The sequence below is a fragment of the Gadus macrocephalus genome, chromosome 18 (assembly GCF_031168955.1).
Source record: "Gadus macrocephalus chromosome 18, ASM3116895v1".
Lineage (NCBI taxonomy): Eukaryota > Metazoa > Chordata > Actinopteri > Gadiformes > Gadidae > Gadus > Gadus macrocephalus.
The window spans coordinates 13,546,939-13,557,862 of NC_082399.1; the positions used below are offsets into that span (position 1 = coordinate 13,546,939).

Below are 10,924 nucleotides of genomic sequence, written 5' to 3' on the forward strand. Positions count from 1 at the left end.
GTAGACCTGGTGGCGCCCGTCTGGGCCTCCGGTCAATTCTTTTCCCCGGGTTGAGTTTCCATTGGTAAAGTGCAACTATTCAGTGTTCCCTGTTTCGCAGGCGCTTTTATCCAAAGCTTCTTGAGGTGAGGATACGTGTCATTGAGGAGCAGGGAGCCACTCCGGGGCCTTCCTGCTCTTAAGAGGCCTACAGGTAGACTGTGGACATGGGGGTCCAACCTTTTACCCTTCTGGCGCCACAAATTCTTCTCCACCATTATCAGTCTGTCGATGTCGTCCAGGTCGATGTGGTCCAGACTCGGCGTCCGTATTGACGTTGTCCCTTGTTTCAGGTGGAGCCGGAGACCATGGCGGTGATCAAGTGGATGCAGAACTACAACTTTGTGCTGTCGGCCAACCTCCACGGGGGGGCCGTGGTGGCCAACTACCCCTTCGACAAGACCAGAGACCCCCGCATCCGGGGCCGGGTCACCTCCGCTGCATCGCCTGATGACAAGATCTTTAAGAAGGTACCGTTCCTTCCTCCGATCAGAGGCCTACTGTTGACTGAGGTTGCGTAGATGTCTTCACCACGCTGCTGTTTAAAGCGGTGCATGCTAGCGGCTCATCCGAATTCTTAATCACGCTTTTCCTCAGGAATAATCATGAAAAGCATTTATGGATCTTGTTCTGTCTCACGTGTGACTATTAGGATCTCATCTTGGTCTTAGTCTGAGTTTCTGAAGCTAAATCTAGCTGCAATTTAAGCCTAAATCCATCTCTAACTAAATGCAAATGATTACTGATCCTGAATTAGAATCGGAATCTCTTATTCTAAATCTAAATCTGAATGTAGCACTTCATCTAATTGTAAACATGAATGAAATTATAATTCTAAACGTGGATTTACATCTAACGCTAAACCTCAATGCAAATCTAATAGATTAACCTAAACCTGAATCTGATTCTATTCCAAACGCTAGTTGGCCAAAGCCTACTCGTACGCCCACAGCTGGATGCACGAGGGCTGGAACTGCGGAGACTACTTTGAGGAGGGGATAACCAATGGGGCCAGCTGGTACTCTTTGTCCAAAGGTAAGACCACCCCCCCGGCCCTGCAACAGCCAGCCCTCCAAGCCAAGAACAACAAAGATGTCAGAAACACAACATGGAACTCAAACGTTTTCCATTCCCCCCTCCATCACTTTCTGATGCCTAAACTCTCTTGCCCTTGCGGCTGGGCTGCCAGGAAAACTGATATTTCCTCTTTTTTTCTCACTGTGTGTTTCTCGTTTTTTATCTGTTTTTTTGTCTTTTTGTCTGTGAGCAAATTCCAGGAATTACTAGGAGCAAATATTACATTCATGTTGGGTGCAGAGTGCAAATATTAAGCAACAATTTGCAGGACAACACAGCCGGAAAACAGATTATGTCCAAATCACAACAGCAACGGGGAGACAGAAGCCAGAAGACAGTAAAAGCGTCCATAGACCTTTATGAAGCACTTGGCTGAGCACTTTGAATAACTGCCTATCTAACAGTTATGTAACAGTTTAATCTTTCTAGAAGCCCTTTGGACCAAGGGTTTAGGGCCTGTCTATTGATTAAATCTTGATTAGCTGAGTGGAGAGTGAAGAGTTCACACAGCCAATGTTGACCCATTTAATTTTTCTTGTAGTTTCAAGTTGGCTTTTATTTGGTTTTGGTTTTACTTTGTGATGCGATGATCGTGTTTTCCCGGATGAGGTCCACCTCAGGGTTTGGTGGAAAACCGTTGGCTTCGAATGCTAAACGTCTTGTTGACTTTGTGGTCTCTGCACCGTTCATATTTAAATCGAATGATGCAAATGCTAATTGTCGTTAATAGCGCTATCCAAGCTGAAGTGGTAGCATAGGTAGTGTCTTTAAATAGCCAACAACCTTCCTAAAAACAAGGCTTACAAGGCTTAGGATACACCCAAATATTGCTCTAACAACTCAGACCTGTATGAAAATGTAATAATGATGTTATCGCCTTAAATAAGCCACAATTAACTTAATCTGCCACAGTATATCTAGGCACGACAATCTGAAAAACGACCACTTGTATACTGTAGTACTTTTCCGTTTTCTCTCTTGCTTGATTCATGCCCCTGTTGGCATTAGATGTGAACACCACACCTACATTCTCTCTGTAGTAGAGACATGTTATGTTTGCTTAACTTCAAGAGGACCCTAGCTCGGCCTAATCTGCCCCCAGTACACTCTCTCCCGCTCACCACCGGGTCGGTTGTTTGAATGAGCTCAGCGTTGAGTTTATTTTCCCCTCCTCTGCTTGTGCAACTCCAGCGTTTGGTCTCAAACAGTTGCCAAGAGGATTCAGAGTGTTAACTTACCGAGAAGTCGCTGTCGCTTTTCCGTTGACTCTCTGAATGAATTACATTTATTTTTGATTTCATCAGTATTTCGGAAACTTTATTTTTTAGTAACTTTGTGATTTCATCACTTCTCTGATTCCTCTTACTGGCATCAGAGTCCTGTTTTCTCTGACTCATGTGACTCATGCATCATAGTCCTACTTCTCTTTGATTGTTTATCTTCCCAACCCGGTTGCAAATCTAGTCAAAGTTCAGTGAAATATAATGCATTCAGACGTCTCTTTACTGTAATAATTCCTGCACAGATAAAAACGTAATGATACAACTTTAACATGATTCACATTTTTACCTCCAATTCAGTGACGTCTGGTGATCTTTGTGTGATGCTACAAATTAACATTGATGTGAACGTCGTCTGTCATAAATAAACCTCCTTAACCATAGCTTATCATAAATTAACCTCCTTAATTATAGTCTATTTAACAATTATTATATTCACGGAGCCTGAGGTTTTAGTAGGCATCTACAACACGTGAACGCCCGAGGTTGAGATTTCAATCATGGGATATTGCCCAATATCTCGAGATAGCGAACCAATCAAATTGCGCCATCTTAGGAGGTTCACGCGTAGCATACATAAATGAACCTCCTTAACTGTAATTTATCATGTATAAACTTCCTTTACTAAGGTCTATTCTAAATGAATCACAAAATGGAGCAGGGAAGCCAAAACGCCATGCCTGTCCCTTGATGAGTAGCTTTATTCTTTAGCTATTTTCTCATCACTTAAGCTGGTCCTCGAAATAAGTTCTGTTAACTGTGTGTGTGTGTGTGTGTGTGTGTGTGTGTGTGTGTGTGTGTGTGTCTCCCAGGCATGCAGGACTTCAACTACCTGTCCACCAACTGCTTCGAGATCACCCTGGAGCTGAGCTGTGACAAGTTCCCCCCCGAGTCGGCCCTGCCCCGCGAGTGGCTGGGGAACCGCGAGGCCCTGGTGTCCTACATAGAGCAGGTACACAGACACACACACACACACACACACACGCACACACACTCACACCAAGGATCAGCATTGATTTGTAAATCAGAGTTGACCAGAGGCCTTGATCAGTGGTGTCATGGGTGTATGAATGGACAAATGTTATGGAAGATGTTGGTGTGTGTGTGTGTGTGTGTGTGTGTGTGTGTGTGTGTGTGTGTGTGTGTGTGTGTGTGTGTGTGTGTGTGTGTGTGTGTGTTTGTGTGTGTGTGTGTGTGTGTGTGTGTGTGTGTGTTTAAGAAGTACAAACCAACTCAAGACTAATAACAGAACCTAGAAAGGAGGACATCCATGAAGCCCAGCATGGTTGCCAGCTGTGAGCCCCAAGAGAGATACTGTGTTCCTATTGGTCCACTTCTGCCCTATATAGTGCACTATTTAAGGTGTCGCCATTTTGTAGCGTTGTCTGGAATTTGAAGATACAAATCCATAAAGAAACAGAAAGGTTTTCCCTAAATAGCGTTCTATATAGTGTTCACTACATAGGGAATAGGGAATGAGGACAGCACTCATACTCCTTGTCAACATCAGGTGCATGTTGTTTTGTTCACTCAGACATGCCTGCAACAGTAAAGCAGGAGAAACACAGCAACCAAACAAGGCAGGAGGGGCTGGGGTCATCACACAAGCACTAATGCATGCACGCACACTATGGAAGGCCGAAAGAGTCCTAACTACGCCTCATTAGACGTGCATTGATATAAATCAATGTAATTTGAACGCGCTATTGAACAGATCATATTGCACGTTAAATTTTCATAACAGGCAAATTTGCTCCTCCTCTTGATTCTCGCAGCCAGTAATTATGAACCTTCTTCCCCCAATACACAATAACCAAAGTCAGACACCACCAGTCACACCAGCGAAATAATGATCTTTCTCTCAGTCGCGCTGTGCATTCACTTTACTACACTTGGCAGACCAAGGCTATATTCATATCGGGTGTTTAATCAACACATTTTTCACTTAAATCACCGCGTTTTGTCTCAGTTTAGTTCTCATTAAGTAGCTCCATATTTCTACCTACTAAGACTGTTCAATGTGAATTGAAAACACAGCTTTGATCCACTAAATCTGCGTGTTTTACGGCAACATAAAATACAACACAATAAACAACGCCCCAGTACAGCAAAAAAAAGCTGTATTTTATGTTCATTATGATGAATAGACGTTTACAATTAGGTTGTTTTTACCCTTTTGGCCTTCCATACATGCACGCATATACACACACACACACACACACACACACACACACACACACACACACACACACACACACACACACACACACACACACACACACACACACACACACACACACACACACACACACACACACGCACGCACGCACGCACACACACATTTACCCTTTAACCAGCAGCCAAGCGTCTAGTTCACTCTGCATACTATACTCTGCATGTAAACTGATTCTACCTTCTGAAGCGTGGAGAACAAGGTTTATTTCCTGGCGGTATGCAGAGACAAACCCTACTTTATCCCACCTGTCATGGAGCTATGACTGAACGCAGCGATACAGACCCACTAATGGCTTTCTCTATATCCACCGGGGAGTAACTGAGAAATGAATCTCTCTCTCTCTCTCTCTCTCTCACTCTCACTCTCACTCTCTCTGTCTCTGTCTCTCTCTCTCTCTCTCTTTCTCCCTCTCTCTCTCTCTAACTCTCTCTCTTTCTCCGCTGTCCTCCGAGTGAACTGTGTAGAATAACAGTTTGTGCCAACAGCACACCCTTATACCTCTCCAACAGTATCTATATCTTTCTATATCTTTAGCAGACGCCTCAGGTGTCTTCGGAGAAGAGAACTCCCTGTGCATTACTGCTAGTCCTACACACTGGAAAACTAAACTCGTGTTCCAACATAATGTGAGAAATAAGGTTGAGCCTAAACACAGGGTTTGTATTGTGGAGTCTATCTGATATGATCTGATCTTATCTGATATATGTATGATATAATATCATATAATTCATTCTAATTGGATTATATTTCATCCAATAATGTTTACTCAATTATGATTTGTACTATTGCTACATTGAAATGACTAAATAATCGAATACATGCCCCGCAACTCTCCTTATCAACCTTAAGAAAGACACACATCGCTTTGAATCAATTAACATGAAAATAACAAACATCATCATGAGGGTTTTCTCCTTTGTCTTCTTCTGCTGTTCTCTCACCCAGGTGCATCATGGGATCAAAGGCATGGTGTACGACGAGAACAACAATCCCATCGGCAACGCTGAGGTGGCCGTGTCCGGGATCAACCACGATGTCACCAGCGGTAAGAACAGGAAGCCCAGGAGGACGCACGCCTTTAAGAAGTCCCACAAAGATGCATTGGATGATTAAGAATGATTTTGTCTTATTTTTTATAATTAATTTAAACAATTCTCGTTGGAAAGGTTGTTGCCGTTGTTTTATCTTCTAATGTATTTTGGTTTCGTCAGAGCAATTTGCAAATGTGTATTACTCTGGAACCTGGAACCAAAATGCCTATGGATGTAAAGACTCACAACACATCAGAGTCTGGTCCATGGGTCTGATCTTTGAGTCCGGTCCACTAGTCTTGTAGAATAGTGGTGTATTTAAGTGTCTCTCTGGGGAGAGAATGCGTCTGTTATTTTGTTATTCACGTTTTCTTACGTATAATACTCGCCCCAAACCTTTGGTTCGGTTAGAAAAGGGATCGACAGCAAAGGAGCACGTCTGGAGACTGCTCCTCACCCACCTACACTATAGACTATTCTACCTAAGTCTCTACCCATGCTGTATTAAATCCTCGAGAAAAAAAACGTATATTCAACCCTCTGATCCAACCTGTCATCTGCCTTGATTTCCACTTCAAGAATTACTACTACGAGGAAAAGTCTGGTCCATGAGTCCGGTCCATGAGTCCGCTCCATGAGTCCGCTCCATGAGTCCGGTCCTTGAATCCGCTCCGTTAGTCCGGTCCATGAGTCCGGTCCGTTAGTCCGGTCCATGAGTCCGGTCCGTCAGTCCGGTCCATGAGTCCGGTCCGTTAGTCCGGTCCGTTAGTCCGGTCCATGAGTCCGGTCCTTGAGTCCAAAAAAGTATGAATTAAGATGCTTAGCAGAGGTTTGCTAATGTCACATTTTGCCATCAACAACCAAATAAGCTTTGTTAAAAGGACACCACACGTTTAACTTGAAAATATAAGATAAGATCAAATAAGATAGAACTTTATCAATCCCGGACGAGGCGTTCAGGTACAGCAGGACAAATTAAATTTAAATACTAATTCAAACCAAGAACACAAACTGAGTGTTGTTTGTTTTGCCTCAGGGCCGGAGGGCGACTACTACCGGCTCCTGCTTCCAGGTACCTACACCGTGACGGCCACGGCCCCCGGGTACCACCCCTCCACCAGCACCGTCACCGTGGGGCCCGCCGAGGCCATACAGGTAACCCTTACCCTGGTGTGTGTGTGTGTGTGTGTGTGTGTGTGTGTGTGTGTGTGTGTGTGTGTGTGTGTGTGTGTGTGTGTGTGTGTGTGTGTGTGTGTGTGTGTGTGTGTGTGTGTGTGTGTGTGTGGTGCACACTCTTGAAAATGTGTGAACACCAGCTCTCTATGCTTGGCATTGAGAACGAACATAAAGGTGTAACATTGGTGTTGTATATGTATTGGTGTATTGGTGGTGTATGTATATTGTATATATATTTAAATCTAAACATAAACAACCCTCTGCTTCTTCACTCTATCTTCTCCCTCCCAGCTCCACTTCTACCTGAAGTCAGCACCCAAGCACAACCTGAACACCAAGCATCACCACAGCAAGAAGAACCTGTCTTCTACCAAGGTCCCCACTAGGTTGGGCCCCAGATAAGACACTAACACTGATCGCGCACATGCCCGCATTAATACACAGACGCACACTCGCACGCACACACACACACACATCAATACACGCACACACAAAGACACACACACCATGTATATATGAACACACCTGGCCTCAACCACGGTCCCCTCAAAGACCCTATAACTGATCAATACACACACACACACACACTGTCCCTCACCTTCTTATAAACACACACACATCTGTGCACCCACTTTTCCAGCCCTACACTCAAAGGCAGTCACAAACAACGTACGCAAGTAAAGGAACCTTAAGTCTCTTGAGTGCAGCAAATATGATTTCAAATTTCACCAGCGAGACACACACAACCACACGCAGACTCACACACACACATAGGTATTATAACACACTCACAGATCCATAAACACACCCTTACACCATCACATATACGGAATGGCCTTTGATTTTTGTGAGAATATATGATCATTATAAATGATGTGTTATAATAATCATTGTATTACCCAAATGTTTTGTAGATACATTTAAACTGTGCGTCTTGTGTATTTATGTATAAATTGTGATTTTGTTGAACATGACAAAGCTACAGTTGTGAAAGAAGTTCTAAATTCACTATTACTATTACATTCATTATTATAAATTGATAAAAATAAAGAAAACTCACATTCATGTGTCTTCATTCTTTACTTTTTTCAATATACATAACTTTCTACAAAACATTCCTTCATTGGCTATGGCTGCCAGCATTGTACAATAAAACAGATGTCTTGTTTGATTAACTATACTGCCATCTGCTGGCAAAGAGGAGCAGGTGCCTTAGCTTCTGTCACATTGAATTAATGCAAAAGTTTCCGTGGGAGCGAAGATGAAACTGAAAACATGGTGGAGAAGGCCACCTGTGAAACAAAAAACTATGAAAAGTAGCTTAATCTACTACTTATCTGTAATTACTACTACTACTAATACTACTACTAGTCAATAACTTACTACTAGTGACACTACCACCACCACCGCTAGGCTACTAGTTGTACGACTACTACCACATTACATACACGGATATTTCCCAACTCAACTGTGTTCCAGTAGGCGTCCAGTAGGGTTCACTGCGTCACAAGGCAGACAGATCAGCTGATCAGGTCCCGGCAGCTGTGGGATCACCAACGGGAACATGGGGGACCTGGAATTAAATAATCAGATCTGCAGTAAGCATTCAATGAATCGTATAATCTCACCTCATTATTAATGATTAGGACTTTTCCCTCTATACTCTAAATGCATCCAGTCATAGTTAATTATTCTAAATATGTATAATATTATCATCCTCAGAATGAAACAGGGTTTTGTTTAACATCAACATTCATATACTAGGATTTGTATTATGTGGATACAACTCTAAAACAATGAGAGGGAGTTGTACAGACATGAACCAGCCTTGGAAAAATTCCATGATAAACTCACTCTCTCTCTCTACCCCTCTCTCTCGCTCTCGCTCTCTTCTCCTCTCTTTCTACCTCTCTTCTCTCTCTCCCTCCCGCTCTCTCTTGCTCTCACTCTCTCTCCTCTCTCTCTCTCTTTCACAAAACTCTGCCCTTCCTCTCCCCATGAATCCATCAGTGAAACTGTCATCCTCAAGATGAACCATTGTTTATTTTTATGATCTTTCCAAAGTGTCATCCATCCACCATATCCTAAAACAATAGATCACCTCTCTTTTTGACTAAACTACTCTGCAAGAGAACTTTCATCTCTTTTCCTTTCGGTTGTTGTGGCGGACACAATGCGCTTTCACAACAATAGTCCCGGAACAAACAGGAACCAGCCGAGGTCTGCCCGTTGGCACCCAGCGGCGCATTGAACGAGTCCAGAACTTTCCATGAGGCAGAGAATACTGAAAACATGCCAGATCGTTTCATCTGGAAAGTATATGAATATAAAAACACGATGATGTAGGCTTTACGTGCCATATAGCTGTAAACATACTCCTACTAATAATACTGCTACTAATTATACCACTACTACTGCTGCTACTACATATACGGCTAATTGTATGAATATGAATTGCAACACTCCTATTACTACTCATAATAATACAACTAATAACAAGGGTTAGGGTCACAAATTTCCATGCAGAAAGCACTTTTTTTTTTTGTCTGCAAAAACTACCACTACAGTTACTCAAAATATTGTATAACTTATATAACTCCTACTACTTACTAATACTACTTGGCCTGCTGTGACCAACACAAATATGACTGCAAATAGACCCTTTAACGATTGTGTTTCATAAGATTGCTAGAGGTTATGATTCCTGAATATTGGATCTTTGCAGGATTATTGTGGACAATATCTGAGTACGATTCAGTTTGTTTCTCTGAGTCCAACCAGCGACCCTGGTGCTTGGCCACTAGGGCCCAGATCCACTGTTGCAGTCCCAGTTTCCCGAGGGGCCTGATAAACTGCCGAAAAAAGGACCTACTGCTTAAAACAACTATATACCTCTCTTATATTTTTTAACAAATTAACCCAAAGATATCTTAAAAAAAACATTATTTTTGGTTGGTCATTAGTTTCGAAGTGTCATCCAATCACGCTTGCGGGATAAGCATTTGCTTAAATCTCCCAGATTGAAGCAACTTCTTAAACCATGACCACTGAGTCATAATCATAAAACATCAGCACTGCATCACATTCATAATCCCTGCAGCAAGACAACAGGCCTGCGTGTTGTCGCTGGCCTGTTGCGGCCGGTTCGTCCCCTCTCCTCCTCCTCGCCAACACCCCCTCAGACACTACACGCCAGAGTAGATTGCCACGGTCCAAAACAATTGTTGGACTGTGTGCTGGCCAACGCCGCCATGCACTCACTTTAGTCACAAACAACGGGCCGCCAATTCATTGGGGGGGGGGGGACAATAGAACTCATACCCACATGTCTCTCTGAATGACCGGTCGCTGTACGGCGGACAAAGACCCCAATTTATATAATACGACTGATCTAGAGCATTCGTTGAGTACAGTGAATTATACTGTGTGTGTGTGTGTGTCTGTGTTGGTCAAACGGCGCGTCAATGAAGCCCACCTGTGACATTTTACAAACACAGCTCTCCCATGGTGAGCTCTTCCCGCTCATCGATGAGTAAGAACTTAACCCCACACTTCTCTAGGTCATCACATGTTCCCACAATGCACTGGGGTTGGTGCTGCTGTGGACGGTGGACACTGGTGTACATGAGCTTTAAAAGGGTTCAGTATGTATGTGTATATGCATGTACAGTAGTGTGTGTGTGTGTGTGTGTGTGTGTGTGTGTGTGTGTGTGTGTGTGTGTGTGTGTGTGTGTGTGTGTGCGCACGCGCGGTTACGTTTGTGTGTGTACTTTGTGTGTTCAGAATGTGTATGTGTGTGTTTCCTATGTTGGACATTCAGAGAGAGTGTGTGTGCCTGTGAGTTTGTGTGTATAGTGTTGTGTGTGCTTGTATGTGTGTATGCGTGTTGTGTGCGTGTGTGTGTGTGTGTGTGTGTGTGTGTGTGTGTGTGTGTGTGTGTGTGCGTATGGATGGCTGTGATCTGTAACCCACAGTCTGATGAGGTTGATTCCTATCCCTGATGAAGACACGACAAGGAAGAACACAAGTTTTGATTTCCAAGACAATTTGTATGTTTTCTTGAAATCATAAAAAAAACAATCCAG

The 10,924-nt window shown here is 43.2% G+C and overlaps 1 protein-coding gene and 1 long non-coding RNA gene across 3 annotated transcripts in view; one reads left to right on the top strand and one right to left on the bottom strand.

Annotated features, from left to right (window-relative positions):
- cpn1 (carboxypeptidase N, polypeptide 1) overlaps window positions 1-7,892 on the top strand; it is an 18,610-nt gene extending 10,718 nt beyond the window's left edge. For both annotated transcript variants that reach the window (XM_060036071.1, XM_060036072.1), the window contains exons 4-9: window positions 333-509; window positions 963-1,074; window positions 3,209-3,348; window positions 5,578-5,677; window positions 6,700-6,818; window positions 7,131-7,892. In XM_060036071.1, coding sequence (XP_059892054.1) covers window positions 333-509; window positions 963-1,074; window positions 3,209-3,348; window positions 5,578-5,677; window positions 6,700-6,818; window positions 7,131-7,241 — 759 coding nt within the window. In that variant the 3' untranslated portion in view covers window positions 7,242-7,892. The remainder of the gene's footprint in view (window positions 1-332; window positions 510-962; window positions 1,075-3,208; window positions 3,349-5,577; window positions 5,678-6,699; window positions 6,819-7,130) is intronic.
- Window positions 3,488-5,579, bottom strand: LOC132446024 (uncharacterized). Its single transcript, XR_009522765.1, has 2 exons — window positions 4,463-5,579; window positions 3,488-4,254 (listed from the first exon to the last, which is right to left on the bottom strand). It is a non-coding gene; the product is annotated as an uncharacterized LOC132446024 (long non-coding RNA).
- Window positions 7,893-10,924: the final 3,032 nt, after the last annotated feature.